Genomic DNA, 19,849 nt, shown 5'->3' on the forward strand with positions numbered 1-19,849 from the left:
CCAAAGAGGCCCATCGAAACCTAGCCCTGGACAAATCGGACCCCAAAGGATCCCACCAGTCAGTTTGGATCACAAAAATTGCTGTGCAGAGAAGGTATATAATACTTGAGTGCTGAATGGAACACAGTCCAGGGAAGATGAAAGGTTTATCATGTACTGATTTCAAATTTCCACTTTCATAACAGCATAAAGTTAACCCTCTTCCTAACACAGACAGTCAAGGGGGACCTCATAAAAGGAGGCACATCTTGAAGGTCTGACCCCATATAGGACTGAAAGGGCCTCCGGGGGTCTCACTGAGGTTCAAGTCCTAGCCCTGCCATTTCCCAACTGGGCTTAGGGGTGGCTAATTAGCTACTAGGAGACAGATCACCCATCTGTGGACAAAGGCCATGGCCCTCCCTGACTTCCAGGACGTGGCGGGAGGGGTAGTCTGAGGAATCCACTCAGGAGAGGTCCTGGCATGCTGACTGTGCTCCAAATAAAAAAAAAAAGGGCGGGGAGGGTGGTGCTGCTGCACGCTATTGGGGAGCTTCAAACTGGCTTCCCTGGGTCTGCAGTGGGAGCTTCCCTACTTCCGCCTTAACCAGACGGCTCTGCTCGGATCTATTTCATATCTTGGCCTTCCACCTAGTAGGGTAATATGAGAAAATATTTGAAAATCACTGCGCCTGGTAATGCCCAGCACCTATGACAATGAGCTTGCTGTGCGGCTACGACCCCGGTGGACCTCCCCTGACCTGGGTCCTTTCCCATCTCGGTGGCCCGCTTTCCATCCGGTGGCCCTCGACTCTCTCCACCGCGCCCCCGGCCCTCCAACCCCCGCCTCCAGCCCGCCCCGCCCCATCTCGCCCCGCCTCCGGCCCTCCCAGCCCCGCCCCGGCCCGCCCCCGCCCCATCTCGCCCACCCCGCCCCCAGCCCCGCCCTTGCTCCGCCCCCGGCCCGCCCCGCCCCGCCCCGCCCCGCCCCCACAGGCAGCTCTGCGCACCTGGTGAAGCGGACCTCGCAGATGTTGCACATGTATGGCTTCTCCCCGGTGTGGGTCCTCATGTGCCGCGGCAGCTTCCCCGCCCCCATGATAACTTTGTGGCAGATGGGGCACTGCTGAGAGGCCTTGGGCTTCAGCTTGCGCTCCTCCACCAGCGGCCAGGGCGGGAAGAGGCCCCCCAGGTGGGTGGCGCTCAGGAAGTTGAGATAGGCACCGTAGTCATTCTCCGCCTTGATGGGGCCCAGCGGCCCCCCGGGAAGGTCTGGGAACATGTCCTTGAAGAAATCGTTGGGGAAGGGCGGCGGTGGGGGTGGGGGCAGCTCCTCCTTCTCCTCCTCCTTGATCTTGCGGTTCTTGATGACCAGGTCCAGGGGCCCACTGTCCATGGGCTGCTCAGGCAGCTGGGCAAAGGCACCGAAGTCCCCTGGCCAGAGGTGCGGAAAGAAGTCCGGGGCGAATGGAGATAAGGAGGGTCTCCTGTCGGGGAGGCTGGCTTTGGGGTACAGGTTCTCCCTCAGCAGAGATTCGATGGAGAAGTCCCGGATCACGCCCAGGTGGCTCGGGCTGCCGGCCTGAAAGGAGTCGGGGAAGTCCCTGGGTGTGTCCGAATAGGCCTTCTCCGAGAGGTGGTCCGACTTGGAAGGGCTTTGGTGGCAACTGATGTCCTGGGGGTCAGGCAAGTTTTCTTGATCAGCAAAATCCTCCGTGTCATCATCGTCGTCCTCTTCTTCCTCCTCCTCCTCCTCCTCTTCGTCCTCATCATCGTCCTCCTCGTCGTCGTCGTCGTCCTCCTTGTCCCCCCCGGGCTCCATGATCTCCAGGCACACGTTCACGATACACTGGATCTCCAGCATCCTGGCGGCGTTGAGGATGTGCTTGACGTTGGAGGCGGTGATGGTGAGCGTGGAGGTGTAGGCGAACTCCAGGATGGCGGCCAGCGCCTCGGGCTGGACAAAGTCGATCTCGTAGACGTAGGGCTGGCTGGCTAAGGTGCCGGCCGTGAAGAGCTTCTTGAAGTACTTGCTGCAGGCGGCCAGGACCGAGCGGTGGGTGCGGTATTCCTGCTCCTGCACCACCAGGAGCACGTCGCACAGCAGCCCGTCATGCCGCTGCTCATTCAGGCTGCAGAGGACCTCGCTGCTGTGGTTGGGGAAGGGAATGCCGATCAGCTCGTCAATGCCATTGGCCATGTTCTCAGCCGGAGCCCTGCAGGGGCACACACAGGAAGAGACTGAATTAGAGGACCTGGCTGGAGGGGACACCAGCTCTGGGATCCTGGCCCAGAGAGGCCAGGCTGGTGGGCCTAGGCGGTGCTCTCCTATCCCACACCTGCCTTTGCTTGGGGCTCCCCTCCCTCCTTCTCTGCTAGGGAAGCTGACCCCTCTTCCTCAGCTTTCCCCACTCTAACCTGTCACTCAGAGCCCCACTCCCAAGTGCCTCTTCTCAAGGTACTACTGGGCTCTTCCCAGGACCCTGAAGGCCCTGGAAGCTAGGCCCCTCATCAGGCAGCTGGCGCCTGCCTTTTAGCAAAGGCTATGGAATCTCCTCTCGGTCACGATTTCACCAAATTCCACTTTGGGAATGTGCAAGTCCCGAACGCGAGGCTGGCCGGCCACGTGAGACTCCGCTGCTCTGTGTGCTGCGGGAATGGGGGCCACTCCTGACTCCCACCACGTCTGCCGGTCAGGGGCCAAAGGGGGAGTCTTCTCTCATGACTCGGGGCTTCCGCTGGGAGAAAGCTTTGGTTTATTTCACAGATCCTCTGCCTCCTGTCACAGACTCCCATTTTGCTGCTTTGGCTACTGATGTGGCTGTACTAACAACGGGAGTGCTAATGGTAGCTGAGTTGTTCCCCGGTCCAGCTCCATCATGTTGAAGTCTCAAGCCCCAGGATGTCAGAGTGTTACTGTGTATGGAGGTAGGATCTTTAAAGAGGTAATTAAGGTTAAAACGGGGTCCTACGAGTGGGCTCTTATGCAGTATGACCCCCAGAGGGGAGACCATGTGAGAACATGGGGCGGAGGGGGCGGTGGAGGCGGGTGGAGACAGCAAGCTGAAGAGAGAGGCCTCAAAGGAAATGGAGAATGCTACACCTTGATCTTGGACTAGATCCAGCTCTCTAGAACTGTGCGAAAATCAGTCTTGTTCTTTAAGCCCTGCTCCATGGTACTTTGTTATCACAGCCCTAGCAAACTGACACAGTTACTAGAAACCTTAAACCAATTTTGTGACCCCTTTTTTGCAAGGGAATGGGGGTCTTACAGCACGTGGTTTGCCTTCTGCCCTCAACTTCTGGCTTCATCTTAGTCGATGAGGTTTCCCTTCACTTGCCATTCTTGGTTTTTTAAAAAACAGTGACCTCCTACATACGTATATCTCGAGCCATTTGATAAATATTTATATTCAGTGTTAAATTCAAGTTATATTTGGTATTAAATTCAAGTGCATTGTTAGCTAATTTATCATGTCAGTATTCTGTTACTCTCAGGGAAACATATCCCTGTGGGGAGAAGCCTCTTCTGAGATACATCAGGATTATCTATACATTAAACACAGTGTGGCCAGGGATAGCTGCTAGGAGGGAGGGGGGTCAGAAGGAGGAGTCCGGGCAGAGGACAGCAGGCACCCACTCCCTTCAGGGAGCAGAACAGAGTCAATTTGGACAACAAGCCACCTTAATTTTTAATGCCAGGACATGGAGGGCCCTGCTACTCTGGGCAAAGCTTGGTCATGGCCCATAGATAAATCCTAGCCAAGACCTGGCCCTTCCCTGGGTGCAGTTACAGTGGGGAGAAAAGAAAAAGGAAAACAAAGCCTGGAAGCCCCACGGCTCAGTGGCAAGAGCTCTGGGAGTTCCCATACACTTATCTTCTGGGTGTTTCTGCCCTAAGAAGGCAGATGCAGCAGAAAGGGACAAGGGAGAAGTGTCAGGCCCACAATGTGGGCCCCGAGTGACCTGGAGGCACCAGGGACCCAGTGGGGTATCAGGGTGTCAGGGTGCCTCCGCCCCCTCCTCCCTGCTTCTCTATGGGTGATGGAGGGCCTTAGCCTTCCCTGAGCAATCCCACCTGGGCAGGTGTTCAAGCCATTTCCTAGAGCAAAGGCCTTGCTGTTTTCCTGCTGTTTTTAAAAAGGACCAGAGGCCCTGCAGGCCATGTGTTCGTTGCCTGAATAGTCATTGGGTTTCTTCCTGAACGCGGCACTGCCCTGGGGTGTGGGAATGCACAGAGAGCAGACAGAGCAGGCCCTGCTCTAAAAGAGCTTACAGGGACATAACAACTATGAAAAAGGTGGAGCAAGATCCACCAATGAGGAATAAGAGAGCACCACACATCTACCAGAGTGGCTAAAGTAACAGGAAGTGACAACACCAAATGCTGGCAAAATCATAAAAGACATTGCTGTGTCCGCCTGGCTCTCTCTTGGATCACTCACTCCGGGGGATGCCAGCTGCCATGTCATCAGGACAGTTCTATGGAAGGTCCACAGGGCAAGGGGCTGAGCTGTGTGAGTGACCACCAGGAGACTGGGTCATTGAGCCCCAGTCAAGCCTTCAGATGACAGCAGCCCCCTGACATCCTCACTGCAACCTCATGAAAGAGACTGACTCAGAACCACTTAGCAAAGCTGCTTCTGAGATAGTAAATGTTTATTCTTGTTTTCAGTTGCTCAATTTTAGAGTAATTTGTTATACACCAATAGATAACAGATAATCCAGGGAGATAACAGACGATACAACAGGCTATCCAGAGGCACTATTGACTATTCATAGACATTATAGATCTGTGATATTTATCAGGATACTTTCTGGCAATGGCAGTTAAATACTATCTTCTAACAAAATCAGTATATTATGACACTTGTTTGATAGATGGAAGTAGATGTATTGAGAAAATGATACCTTTTTCTAATTCCCACAAAGCTGCCCTAATGGTAGCAGGGTCCTGACCCTCAGAGGACCCTTTTCCTCTGAAAATGCCATTTGTGAATGAAACGCCCCCTCAACTGTTAAAAGCCCAAATCAGTAAGACCTCAAGAAATTAGTTCTTTCAAGCAAGTTTTCTTGCTTGCCAAGGGCTAATTCATTTAAAGACAAAAATGATTTTGAAATGTTTTTCAGGGAAAAATTCCTGCAATTCCTTAGACTCATCCCCATGTTCTTAAGTAGAGGAGTTGGGAACCCACTGGATGGGATGGGAGTGGTCAGGGTCTCGCTCGAGCGCTCCAAGGGATGGATCGCACCATCCTGACTTGACATGTCCTGCCTCCCAAGCTTTGGGAGCCTGGTCTGCTAGGGCCTGGGGGTCAGGAACCACAGCTGTGTGACTTTGAGAGGCCCCACCACCTCTCTGAGCTTCTCTTTTCTCATCTTGTCATTGGATGGACAGGGGAAATCTGATACTGGAGTCATGACCGTGAGGAGGGGCTTCCCATGTGGCACTGGTGGTAAAGAACTTGCCTGCCAATGCTGGAGACATAAGAGGCATGAGTTTGATCCCTGGGTTGGGAAGATGCCCTGGAGAAGGGCATGACAACCCACTCCAGTATTCTTGCCTGGGGAATCCCATGGACAGAGGAGCCTGGCGGGCTACAGTCCATGGGGTCACAAAGAGTTGGACACGACTGAAGTGATTTAGCACACCTGCACACACGACCTTGAGGAGCTAGAAGCACAAAGGGAATCTGGCCATGAGGAGGGGGGCAATAGGCCTGGGTGACTCTGGACTTGAAAGCTGGTCTATCCAGCAGTGACTTCTCACCGTGGCATGGTTTGGAGTCTTTGTCCCACTCCTGGAGGAACAGAAGTAACCATAGAGCTGGGAGGTGGGGGCTGTTTTTCCTGGCAGGAGGTAGCAGGGGAAGGGGGGCTGTGGCTTGCTGTTTTATTGACTTTTGTGGGAGAAGTGCCCCCACCCTACCCTCTAGAAGCTTCCCTGGTGACCCTGAGATTCCCATGCCTGGAGGGTCTGCAGACAGCAGTGTTCCAGAAGGACTGAACGTCCAGCCCCCCTTCCCACCCGGGCCCTCCCTCCCATGGCCCAAGTGAAGGTACTCTGTCTCCAAGAATAATATGCTCAGGAAAGAAAATCACACACACACGAAAAGCAAAACCAAACCTCTTAACAGTTAGGAGAGGCTCGTAGGAAGGGGCTAGAAAAAATATAGAGCCCAGAAATAAAGGCAGAGGACAGAAAGGGGGAAAGAGGCGCTTGAAAATGGAGCAAGGGCACAGGTGTGGTCCCCATTCCAGAGGATGTGAAGCCCACCACAGCCTCCCCTGGGTATGTGCCCTCAGTGGAAGGTTCTAGAAGCCAAGGTGTGCCCATATAGCTTATCTGGCAAGAGCAGCATTTCTCAGCTCTGGCCTAGGTTTATTCCATTACAGCATGAGAATATCACTTGCCTCAGGTACTCTACCTGTCCCCTTCCACTACAGGGAGCTTCATCATGCCCTCAACTCACCAGCGAAAGAAGGGGAGGGCCTGCTCCTACGATAGGAATGGAGACGAGATGGAGGTGGAGCCTTTGGAGAGAGAGGGCCTTAGACTTCAGAAATGCATTGAAAAACCTGGCTCTAGAAGTCCTCCAGAACTAATTTTTTGAGTTTGACTTGAATTTTTGTTTTTCATTTGTGTCCTATTCTAATAACCCTATCATTCAAGCAAGCAGGCCAACATTTCTAATAACAATCAATAACAGCTACCATTAATCAAGTGCCTGTAACATGTCTGCCATTGAACCTCTAATCCTTCTTCACCCAACACAACCCTGAAAGGTACACATTTTTATCATCACTTCCAATTTGGCGGCAAAGAGTATGGAGAGGGTGAGTGACTTGCCCAATGGCAGACACAGTGTCTGAGCCAAGATTTGAACTTGGCTGCTTTGGTACCAAAGCTCATGTTCATTCCTCTTTACCATGCTGCTCCTACAAAGTCCATATGGGAGTGAGGGTTGGGACCCTACCTGTCAGAGGTTTAGAGATTTAATCAGAGACAGAGCTGAGGGGTGTGCACCAGGGGGCCTGAGACCCATGGAGGCCTGGGGGACTCAGGGCTGAGGGCACATGAAAAATAAGGACAGGGAGATAGCAGACCCCTGTGGGCTGGGGGATCCAAGCAGGTTTGCAGGAGGAGGGGCCCCTTCTGAGCTGTGAAAGATAGAGAGGATTTTGTTGGGCAGAGAGGCAGGAAGGACCAGCCCCATAGCATTTGGATCTGGAAAACTTTGGATCTCTAGAGTCCCCTCTGAAAGTGTGTTGAACCTGGGTACCGAGCAGGCTCTCACAAGAACTTGCTCTCAGCCAGCATGTGCCTGAAGTTGGCTGATGGCCATCTGACCACAGGGGGCTTCTGATGGGAGGTGGAGAGTGAGGACCCTGCTTTCAGACGTCCTGGGTCACTTCTGGCCTCGGGCACTTAGTATCACCCTCCTGAGCTCAGTTTCTTTATCTGATCGTGGGGATGATAATAATGTCCACCCCATAGAGTGGCTGGGCCGATCAAATGAGGTCAGTGCTGCTCGGACAGAGGAGGTGCTCAACCACTGCTGGCAATTATGAAGTCCAGGAGGGACCAGAGTCCTAACAGGGGTCTCGGCAGAGGGAGACAGGATCATACCAGGAACTAATTTTGCTTTCTGTATAGTTTTGCAGAGATCACACTATTTAATCACCTCTCCCAAAGACACTCCCAGGGCTACCCTGGCATGTGGAGGACATCATGATCATCCAAGGTCCTTCCATATGTCCTGTCTCATGGACTCCTAACCCAAAGAGGCAGGCAAGGTGGGTAGAAACTTTATGCCTATTTTACAGATGAAGAAAATGAGGCACAGAGAGGAGCTGATGCCCAAGGTCACACAGCACATTAGTATCAGAGCTAGAACTAGAGCTAGATGCTTTGATGCCCAAGCTTGTGCCCCCAGCCAGGTGTGGGGCTGCCTGGCTGGTAGGTGCCCCATGTTCTAGGGCTGGCTTTACTAGGAACATGAAGTGCAGGGATGGGTAAATTTTGTATACACTCCTGCTGCTCTCAAGTTTGCTTATCTGGGAACTGGGGAAGTAATTGCATGGCTCTCATCTGCTCCAGGGCAGAGTTTGTCTCTTATATGTCTGTATCATTACCAGGATGCTATCAAGCAGGAACATGGCAGATGCTGAATGAACAAGGTTGGTTCAAATACATGGTAGGGAGAGGCTTAAAGTCACAAAAGGTGGTAAGAAAAGAAAGAAAGTGAGTCACTTAGTCGTGTCTGACTCTTTGCGACCCCATGGACTGTAGCCTGCCAGGTGCCTCCATCTGTGGGATTATCCAGGCAAGAATAATGGAGTGGGTTGCCATTTCCTTCTCCAGGAGATCTTCCCAACCCAGAGACTGAACCCGGGGCTTTCCTGGTGGCTCAGACGGTAAAGCGTCTGCCTGTAATGCGGGAGACCCGGGTTCGATTCTTGGGTTGGGAAGATCTCCTGGAGAAGGAAATGGCAATCCACTCCAGCACTCTTGCCTGGAAAATCCCATGGAAGGAGGAGCCTGATAGGCTACAGTCCATGGGGTCACAAAGAGTCGGACACGACTGAGCGACTTCACTTTCACTTTCATTCCTGCATTGTAGGCAGAGGCTTTACCATCTGAGCCACCAGGGAAGTCCCTACAGAAGGTGGTGGGCAGCCCCAATCCTCTGCTTTAGGGACACCTGATATTTGAACAGAACCCTATCATTCCTAAAGTATTTCTATCTGTTCATTTCATCCTTATTACGATTCCCATTTGGTGGGGATCAGAGAGGCTGAGTCATTTGCCCTGAGTCACAGCTTGATTTCTACTCCAGTCCCATCTCTTTCCTGTCCTCCATGGTTGCCTCAGTGATGTGAATTTCAGGACAATTCTATTGTTGTGATGCACAAATCCAGCACCTCCTTGAATCACGCTCAGGTGAGCAAATCTGGGGCCCAGAATGATGTTTCCATCTGCCCCATGGCGAACTGGCCCCAGCTGGCAGGCTCTTTCTGCCCTGAGAGTGCCCCCCTCTCCAGCCTCTAGCCCCTCCCCTGCCCAGGCCTGGCAGAATCAGTGTCTCCAGGAGGGCAAGGGTAGGGTTCTGTAGGGTCAGAGAAGGCATGTGGATTCTTTTCCAGATTTGAGAATGAGGCTAGGTAGCAGCTGGCTGCCTCCTCTGAGCAGGTTCTTAGCGTCTCTGTGGTCCGTATAGGCACAGAAACCTGCCAGGGGCTGGTGGGCCAGGGCAGGGCCAGGGCAGGGAGGCCTGGCCCAAGCAGCTGGCCGGCCCCATGAAGCCCTGCTGGGCGCACCCTACCTTGGCAGTTCCCCTAAGCAGAGCAGCCACACCCCTCGGCCTTGGAATGCCCCAGAGGCTGGGGCCAGACATGTGGGCTGGAAGGCTGGGCAGGGCCTCCTCTACTTCCAGCCTGCGCCCCGCCTCCCAGAGCACCTCCAGCAGAGGGCTGCCCCACCTGCCCTGCCACCCTGCTAAGACATGCCTGGAGCCCGCGGTCCCCAGTTCAGCCTCGGGCCCAGGGCTTGGAGCTGCCTGGTTTCTGTGAAATGAGCTCTGGGTTTCCCTCCTCTGCCAACGATGACGGCCATGCCAGATGCTCTCCGACAGCTGGAATGGGGGCCCTCTCTGACACACATGGTCGTGCCCCCTCATTCTCTGCCTGCTCACCCCCCCACCCCCGCCAATGCCTGACCCCTCCACTCACAGCACACCATGTGAAAGGGCAGAGGCCAGCCTGGCAGGCAGGCACTCCTGTGTTCCTGACCCCACACAGAGGGCTTCTCCCCACATCCCGACTCCTGGGGGGCCTGAGCTTTTGCTCCTGAGACCAGATATTCGAGTCCCCGCCTTACTGCTGTCCGAAGCCCCTGACTTACCATGCTGCGTGTTTGTGGGGCACACTCACCTTCCTCTATACATTTTCTTAGGATCCCCGGGTACAGAAGGAATTATTTGGCCCACGTGCTGGTGAGAAACCTAAGCTTGTGCTGGTGAAATGACCCACCCAGGGTCACAGAACAAGGTAAGGAAGTGACAGAGACCCCAGACCCCATGACTTGTCACCCACGCCCTGCCCACTGTCTCCTGTGGCATCTATCTCTTTTTACCCCGACCCTCACCATCATTACCCCTCCACACCCCACACGGGTTTGGTTGTTATCAGAACGAGGTCTAGGAGCCCCGTGGGAGTTTGGAGGGAGGACACGAGCCACGTTTGTATAGGGATGAGGCACACTCGGGACAGACTTGGGCGGTACCCCAGAGGGCAGCTGGAGTGATGGGCGACAAACAGCAAGGGGCAGCTGTCCTCCTGGGCTTTGGTCCCGAGGTGGGTCCGGGGCACCTGAGTGTCCGAGCTGTTTAATCTCCCCCTAGAGGAACCTGCTCTTCACAGCATCCCGTGAAAGTGAAAGGAGAAGGGAATGGCAATGCAGGCCAGTATTCTTGCCTGGAGGATTCCACGGACAGAAGAGCCTGGCGAGCTACAGTCCATGGGGCCACAAATGGTCAGACATGGCTGAATGACTAACACTCCCACTTCCAGAGGAACTTGTTCTTCACAGCATCTAGGTGAACTCCAAGTGGGCGTGCTGGGGCCTCTGCCCCCATCCCCTCCCTCAAGGGGTGGCTTGGAGCCTGTTACTTTTCAAAGTGGGGCTTCCCTCATAGCTCAATCGGTAAAGAATCTGCCTGCAATGCAGGAGACTTGGGTTCGATCCCTGGGTCAGGAAGATCCCCTGGAGAAGGAAATGGCCACCCACTCCAGTATTCTTGCCTGGAGAATCCCAGGGACAGAGGAGCCTGGTGGGCTACAGTCCATGGGGTTGCAAGAGTCGGACACGACTGGGTGACTTTCACTACTACTACTACTTTTCAAAGCACTTTCACCTTCATGGTGGCAGGTGAAGCCTGTACGATACCCATTTTACAGACCAAGGAACAAAAGGGAAGCGAGGTCAAGTGACAGAGGCCGAGCTCACACATCCCTGAGGCCATACTCGGGGGCACCCCTGCTGTGCCCCTTGGGCTGGGCTGTCTAAGGGCAGTGTGGCCTGGAGCAAGGCTGTGGGGGCTGAGACCACCCGAACTGCTGTGGGGAGGGTTCTCTGTGCTGCCTGGGTTGGCCATGGGAATCTGGGCTGGACAAATAAGTGGTATCCCTTCAGATGGTTGTTCTTTAATCATTTATTCATCCTTTATTTATTAGAGAGAGAGGCAGGGCGGGGTGGAGGGGAAAGACTTGTTTTCTTTTAAGAAGTACTGCACACCTCTTTATGTTCGGATAAAGGATTTACTACTTGTGTTTATTACAGGCGATTTCCCGAGCCAGAAAACTCCTTGGGAGGCTTATTAAACCTTATTAAACCGCTGAAAATTTGGATAATAAAATAAATCACTTGTTTCCCATAAACAGCACTCGGCCCCAGGTTACTGAGTTTCAGAATCCCAGCTGCCTCTGCTGCCTTCTCCGGGCATCCCTGCTGGCAGGCTGGTGGGCTGTGCTCCCCACAGCCATGAGCTCACGGGGGGTGGGGGGCGGGGGCCACACAGGAGCCCCCCGGGAGTCCTATTCTCTTAGCATTCCTGCCCAAAGGGGCTGTCTCCTGCAGAGGAGTGGGTACGGTTTAGATTGTGTGAATTATTTAAGGAGTTGTGCTTGGAGCAGATTAAGAGTCCCCACTTATTTGAACCCTTCCTGGGGATATATTTTAGTGTTTCTTTTAAAAGGCACCACAGTGGTTGCACAGCTGGCCTGCCTGAGCTCGCCCTGGCTTCAGGCCACCTTGACTTGTGCACCCAGGGCGCCCTGCACTTTGCCCATTGCTGCCGAACCAGGGAACTTGACGGTGGGAGAAGGGAAGCTGGTCCAGGTGAGAGGGCCAGAGCTCTATTCTGGGAAAGGGCCTGAAGAGGAGGTGCTGAGACATGCCCAGGTGTGCAGTCGGCAGAGGGGGCGACAATGCTTTGGGGGAGGAGGTACAATTCTAGTCTGCACTGACAATTCATCTCTGCTCTACAGCTGAGTTCTTGGTGATCCTGGACTGGCCACATGCCCTTTCTGAGCTGCAGCTTCTTTTAAGTGAGACCAGGAGGCTGTGAAGGTCCCTTGTTGGTGCTATGGCATCCTCCAGCTGACCCACTTCAGTCTTTAGGTTCCAGGGTGGATCTCTGGATTCTGAGGGCATGAACAGCTCAGCTTCTGCAGTCTTGGGGCTGTTGTACCAGATGGTGGACTTCCTGATTCAGTCCCCCCCACCCCCATCCTCACCCCAGGTGTCTCAGAGACACTGCCAGGTTATACAGGGAAATACTGTGCACTCACAATGGGCTTTCAGAGGACAAGTGTTCTATCTGCAAGGTCAGGAGGGGATTAGAATTTGACCACACCAGGCAGGATGATGGACACGTGACCAGTTGATAGAAGATGTATGATACGTTCCGTCTGCACACCCTGGAAGAAGGGCGAGGAGGCCCACTCTGCGTTTATCTTCCCAGCTCTCAGACAGTGACCAGGGATAGGCCTGGAGTCTGGAAGTTGGCCAGGGCAGTGGCCAGGGCAGGGTCTGGAAGTTGCTTCCCCAGAATGTGCCCTCATTCATTATAAACAATCCTACAGGCCCTGTGTGGGGAGCGTGGGAGACAGACAGGCACCCAGCTTGCCAGAGATGTGACATATGGAGACAGAGGGTTGCTTCTGAGATTCCTCCAGCTATCGACAGAATGACGCTAGCCATGGAGATTAAACTAGCCATGGAGACATACCTCGAGTGCCGGGTGTTTCGCTTGGTATGAGTCGCTGACCTAAATACAGTACGTAGATTCTTGCACTCGATAGCCGCTCAGTTGTGTCCGACTCTTTGTGACCCCGTTTCTCTTTGTGACTCTTTGTAGCCCTCCAGGCTACATGGGATTCTCCAAGCAAGAATGCTGGAATGGGTTGCCATTTCCTTCTCCAGGGGATCTTCCCCACTCAGGGATCAAACTTGGCTCTCCTGCATTGCAGGCAGGTTCTTTTTATCTTTACTCTGCAAAACCCAGTTTCAAACGGAGAAACTGAGACAGTCGGGATTGGAACCCAAGCCTTTGGGCCCCAGATTTCCTAAGCAGAGTTTACCCATTTGGGGCTGGAGAAACAGGGACGAGAATGATGGATGGAATTCCTAAAGAACTCACAGAAAACTGGGAGAGGAAGAAGCCGAGTTCAGAACTGGCCCAGAGGTGAGGACAGGGCCCCTCGGGGCGGAGCCAAGGGGCAGAGGCTCTGTTGGGGTCAGGGCGGGGACTCCACTGAGGAAGCCATGGCAGGGAGAGGAGACCTCAGATGCACCCGCACCCCTGTGTAAGAGGCCGGGGGAAGGAAGTCAGGGAAGTGTCTGGATCGGGGGAGAAATCTGCTTGGCACTGCGTCTGAGGAGGGGTCAGCAACAGGCAGTCCTGGCGGGGCAGGGCAGGGTGGCTGGAAACTGGCTAGGATCGGGTATCTTCTGACCCATTGCTCAGAGCCACACCCCTGCCCCTCTGCCTGCTCCAACCCATCCTGGGGGAGGGGGACCAGGTAAGGAGAAGCTCCTGGGGGAGGGGGCCGAGGGCAGAGGAGGGCAGGATCACTCTCCCAGGCTTCGTCCAGGTATAAGATGTCCTAGTTACGCCTCAGCTCTTAAGAGCCACCTTGACCTCCCTGCCCCGTCCACCTCGATTTGGAGATAAGACCCGGATGAGTGGCCCAGCCGGATGGCCTCCAGATCCCACCCCTGCCTGTGTTTTCCAAAGGAAGTGAAACCTCAGATTTGCCTCAAAACTTGCACTTTTCTTCCAAGCAGACGCCATCCGCCACGAGAACTGCCTGGCATTTGGCTGGGAGGACAAACTGGAAGCTTGCAATTTTCGGGCGTAATTGCACAGTTCCATATAATATTATTATATAGAACTTTTATTGCACTGAGAAAGTCCAAGCATTTCCTTTTCTTATTTACACTTGAGCCCAGTCCCTCCTCGGCTGTAATTTTCCCGCTTGCCCACTGCACAACTTTCGGCTGTTGGGTTCCAGGAGCCGTGCCCAAAGAAAGGCCAATTAGGATGTGAGTGGAAACTCTTGTCACAAGTGGTTCAGTCACAGAATGGGAATCAATTCACAAACACTGACCACTTGCCACAGCTTGCCTGGGGCTTCATGCTGTACGGGGCTCTGAACAAGACCTTGCATCTAATTTTGAGGGGCTTCTGGCTTTCCTGACCAGTAAGAATAACCCACAGTCTTCCCTGGTGGCTCAGACAGTAAAGAATCCACGTGCCGATGCAGGAGAGGCAGGAGACGTAGGTTCAATCCCTGGGTTGGGAAGATACTCTGGAGAAGGGAATGGCACCCCACTTCAGTATTCTTGCCTGGAGAATTCCACGGACAGAGGAACCTGGCAGGGTACAGTCCATGGGATTGCAAAGAGTCGGAGACAACTGAGTGACTGACACACACACACACACACGCACACGCATACACACACACACACACACACAAGAATAACCCACAGCAAAATATTAAGGAAAAATATGGACCAAGAGGGAACCCGGTGTGGGCTGGGTCCTACAACTGGGGATGTGGGAGCCAGTAGGTGGAGGTCTGGGCAGAACCCCAGCATCAGGCAGCTGTGATGGAGGGACTCCTTGAGGGCATACAGCAAACACCCGCTTTTGAGCACAGTCCCTGGAGTCCAGCCTCCCTCGTGTCGGTTTCCAGGGCACATCTCAGGGGACGAGAGCTGTCCTCCCCTCTGCCATAGTGGGTCAGCCGCAAATGCGTCCCACAAGTCCACAAGCCCCAGCTGGCACCAAGGGCAGGACGCTTTCACACCCTCTGGGGAGGGTGTCTGTCCGCACCTTACAAAGTTAACTGTCCCATCCCCCATCTCCCGACCACCACCGTTCATCATCCATTTGCACTGAGGGTTTTGGTCCCCAGACTACCATAAATTACAGTGAAAATATTCTCAAGGGACAAGAATCCCCCACCCTCCCCCCATCCGTCAGTCCCCAGCCCAAAAAAGCCAAAAAAAAGCGCCAGAACAGGCTTAGCAATTTCTTCGTATCTCGGAAGTCTGGTCCCTCTTTGAAGTCTCAAGATCAAAAATGTTGAAGAAATACAAGGTTAAAGAGTTAGAAAAGAGTTGGTGAAAAACATCATTATTTGCAGAGGATATTACTGGATACTTTCCTATACAAACAATGGACAAGCTCAAAAACATAGAGGATCCCATTTACTTGGCAAAGGAAATAGATATAACACCTAAGAATAAGCTTATAAGAAATGTGTAAGGTCCATATAAAGAGAGTTTTAAAACATGACTCAAGCACTCTTTAAACAGAAAGTATAGCTGCATTCGGATAGGGAGCTATAATACTGTAAACATGCCAGTTCCCCTCTAAATAGTTCAATCAATGCAATATGGTCCCAATAAAAATATCAAGCAGAATTTCTATTGAAATTAGATAAGCTAACTCTAAAGTTCGCATGGAAAAATAGGCACTTAAGAATAGCCAAGAGATTTCTAAAACAGATGACTAATGGGAGTAAGGGGACCAGCCTTACCAGATATGAAAACACATTATAAAGTCATAAAAATAGAATATTTGATACTGGATCATGAACAGAGAGACAGATCAAGATGATGCCCATAAACAGACACACACAAATTTATATACATGTGAACTTAGCAAATAGTAAAGGTGGGATTTCAATTTTATTTTAAGATGGATTTTTCAATAAATAGGATGGGGACAACTGGCCAATCATGTAGGAAACAAACGAAACAAAATTCAGACCCCTTCCCCACTCCTTATACCAAAGCAAATGATGGGTACAGCAACAATTTTAGAATTTTTAAAAAGAATCATGAAAAAAATCAGAAAATAGTTTTATCATCTCAAAGGGAAGTGCTCTTCTAAGTAAGAAATAAATAATCTGGGAAAAATATTTGCAAAACATATGATGAGGGCTAATCTCCGTTATAGCAAAAGCTTATATTAAATCAGGAAAAGACCTATACCTTGCTGGAAAATTGCAAAAACCGTTTTAGCTAAAAAAAAAAAAAAAAAAGAAAACCAAACAAGGAGATCACAGAAAAAGAAATACTAGTAGCTTTTAAATATGTGAAAAATGTTCAGCATCACTCAGGATTAAAGATATAAAGATTACAGAGAGATTTTAACTCTGATGATCAAGAAATTTCCCTTATAAATATTGGTTTCATTATCACATGTAACTAACATAGGTACAAAGCTGATCCCTGCAGTATTGTTCCTATAGCCAAGGACTGGAAGTATCAGTATTCATCAATGGAGCGCTAGCTGGATACATCATGGAGTACTATGCAACCACTAAAAAGAATGAGACATATCTGAATGTGGATGTATGGAGAATAGCTCTAAGATTTAACTGCAACACAGAGTGTGATTTGTTACCATGTTTGGAAAGAAAAAGATGACCACAAGTACATATCTTTTGGTAGATGCATGGGCTGTCTTTAGAAAGACACATTAAAAACTGGGTACTAGGTCTTTCTGAGGCGGTGTTGGAGAGCTGCCAGTGAGGGGTAGAAGGTAATTAATTTTCCTATATGTACTCTTGGGTGGTATTTGAATATTAAAACCATTGCTATTAAAAAGGTTGAATGATTAAATGCTCTCCCTTCTTTCACAAAACTCTCAAACTCTTCGGGATTTTTTGTAATGTCTGATCACTACTGATTTTTCTGGGGCCTTTCAACTAATTGATCTGTTTTTCTGTCTGTAAAATGGAGTTAATGACATTGGGCCATCTACCCCATTGGTGGTTGTGAGGATCAGATAAGAACTGAATGAGAACAGGCTTTGGCTGACATCAAGTCCTGTAGGATACAATTGTAGGATATTAGGAGGGGCCTATGGTCTGACTAGAATCTGCCTATGACACAGCACTGTTCCTGTGGCTAGAAAGGCAGGTTATACAGAGGGGTGGTTTTCTAACAGTAGAAAAGCCCACAGTTTCAGCCTCAGGAGGTCAATGTTGGTTAGTCCAACATTTATCATATAGCAACAGAGAACATAGGGAGAAGGAGCCAGGAGGTTGTTTTGGCACCTTCTGAACTTCAAGAACCTTGGGAAGGTCTGGTTGCAAATGATGATCCTCATGATAATCAAAACCTGACTGCTTTCCGGTCAACACCTATTACACAGTTATTAACTCATTCATCATTCCCATTTTACAGGTGTGACTACTGAGCTCTAAAGGATTAAAGGGACTCATTCAAGGCACCCAGACAGGAAGAGGCTGAGCCTCCCGACCTGGATCTGGTCATGTCTGCACTGCAGAACTCTTGATGACTCCCTTTATTTAAGAGATCTCGCCATTCCAGTCTGCCCATCCTAGGCCTCCATTATCTGGTCTTGACTTTATTTCCCAGTGCTCTCTGACATGGAACCTCTCTTTAAAGCTGGCTTGTGCATTGCCCTCAAAACACACCATGCTCATTCCAGCCCTGTGCCTGTTGCTTTAAGCTGCCACACCTCCAGGGCCACGTCTCTTGTCAACAGTCTCTTCAAGACTATGGTTGAGTCTCACTTCTTGCCTAATACCCTTCGTCTGTTACCTAAGGCAAACCTAAAGCCCTCCTGGTCCTGGTCCAGACCTGGGCTGGGACCGCGTCTCCCTTTCTCTCTCTCTCTTGCTCCCCTGCTCCCATTTCCATTTATTTCATTATATGTCAGGATGGCCCCCAAAGAACCTCACTTTCTGGTATTCAAAGCTTGTGAATTCCCTCCCACATTGTATCAGGGTTGGTTGGTGTGGCCAGGGAAGTGATGATGTGAGACTTCCAAAACTAAGTGATGAGAGACATTGCCACTTTTGCCCTGCTTTCTCTGGGTACTCCTGCTGATGTTGGGGAATGCAGAAGCAGCCTATGGCGGGGTCTAAGTAAGGAGGAACTGAGACCTCACCAACAACCAGCTCCAAGTTGCCAGCTACTAAGTGAGCCATCTTGGAAGCAGGTCTTTTAATCCTAATCAGTTAACATGATCCCAGTCAATCAGTGTCCTGACTATAACTTCCTGGGAAACCTGAGCCAGATCTCCCCAGCTAAGCTGCTCTTGAATTTCTGACTATAAAATCATGAGAATAAGTGTTTAGTGTTGTTTTCAGCTGCTCAAGTTTGGGAGCATTTTTGTTACACACCAACAGCTGACTAATGTACATTCCTCTCACCACCCCCGATCCCTCAGGAGTTAGGACCTTATTGCTGGCCCTTGTCTTTACTGGCTTTTCACATATAATCTTATTTGGGCTTCTCAGGTGGCTCAGTGGTAAAGAATCTGCCTGCCGATTCAGAAGATGCAGGAGACATGAGTCGATCCCTAGGTTAGCAAGATCACCTGGAAAAAGAAATGGCAACCCACTCCACTATTCTTGCCTGGGAAATCCCATGGACAGAGGAACCTGGTCGGCTACAGTCCATGGGGCTGCCAAGAGTTGGACATGACTGAGTGATTGAGAACGCGCACACACACACACACACAGTGTTGTTTAATCTTATATAATCTTACTTCCTCAAGAAACAAGAAACATATGTGGTTTACAATTCCTGCATATCTCCCATCATGCCTAGTGAGGTCTGGGAACAAAGGGTGAGACCAATAATCATTTTCTGACTTCCTATTTGCGAAGAGAAGGTGAGTATGTAACTGAAAGGCCACAGGACATGAATGCACGATTTTTCCTGCTTGACTAGTAGCCTTATAAGCATGCAAACAACTCAACTTGCACAGAATACCTGCAAACCCAGCACCTGAGATCCACAGCTCACGCTCACACTGGAGCATCCACGTGGGAGCACTCGTGAACATTCCCGAGTGTTCCACAGTGAGTCACCGTCATGATTCACCCCAGGGGTCTCCCAGAGGGACTGAGCGGGAGGGGGACCTGGAAAGGGCTGTTACTTCTTACTAATGCCACTGAATGCTGGCTCCACACCCTTTCCAAAAATATTCCTTTCAAAGCTGGAGTAACAGCCCCCACTTCTGATGCTCAGTTCTAAATAGATGGTACGCCTCAGCCCAAAGAACAATTTAGAAGTTCGAGAATCATAAAGAGAAATACTGCCAAGGGAGTTGCTGCTACTGCTTTTAAGAAGCCCCGCTCCCACCCCCTAGTCCCTCTGGAGCTGCCACCCCAGACCCCAGAGACACATCTCCAAACCCGCCCAGGCTCTTCTCCCTACAGGAGCTGGGTGGGAGGACATGACCCTTCCTCTGCTCCCTCCCTCCTCCCATCTCTTTCCCAGGCCTGAGTTTTCCAGACTAACCCAAAAGAGCTGAAGGGAGGAGGGGAGCCCTTTTGTAAAACGGTGTCTAAACAGAGGCAGCCCCACCAGTTTCTTGGCTGGGTGGGTGGAGGTGACCAAAGATACAATTATAACGGAGCCCATCCTCTCCCACAAGACCCGTTTTAACCAGTGTGTAATAAAGCCCCAGCTCATCCACCCTCTGATTTGGGTCAGATGAGATGCATTTTTAGCTTTTCTGGGGAGTTCATGCCAGCAGGGGAAGCACAAGGGGGAAGAAACAAACAAATAGGCTGCAGTCATTGGAAGAGAGAAGAGTCAGGAGCTGACTGCGCAGGAACCGGGAGTCCATCCTCTGCCTGCCGCCACTGCTGGCCATTCTGGTTCAGACCTGGGCTGGGACCGTGTCTCAGTTTCTCTCTCTCTCTCTCTCTCGATCCCCTGCTCCCAACATCATGTGCTCTTCCTGCACCATCTTCATCACCTGGGCTCTCCTCTCCATTCCTGCTGTCGCTTATTCAGAAGTGAATCGAT

At 51.4% G+C, this 19,849-nt stretch overlaps 1 protein-coding gene across 5 annotated transcripts in view; it reads right to left on the minus strand.

The window, feature by feature from the left end:
* ZBTB7C (zinc finger and BTB domain containing 7C) overlaps positions 1 to 19,849 on the minus strand; it is a 153,032-nt gene that overhangs the window by 13,646 nt on the left and 119,537 nt on the right. For all 5 annotated transcript variants that reach the window (XM_086373419.1, XM_086373418.1, XM_086373421.1 and 2 more), the window contains one exon: positions 990 to 2,195. In XM_086373419.1, the coding sequence (XP_086229545.1) occupies positions 990 to 2,179 (1,190 nt within the window). In that variant the 5' untranslated portion in view covers positions 2,180 to 2,195. The remainder of the gene's footprint in view (positions 1 to 989; positions 2,196 to 19,849) is intronic.

Source organism: Bos grunniens, chromosome 24 (genome assembly GCF_055505025.1).
Source record: "Bos grunniens cultivar Pamir isolate PY7600 chromosome 24, Bosgru_T2T1.0, whole genome shotgun sequence".
Taxonomy (NCBI): Eukaryota; Metazoa; Chordata; class Mammalia; order Artiodactyla; family Bovidae; genus Bos; species Bos grunniens.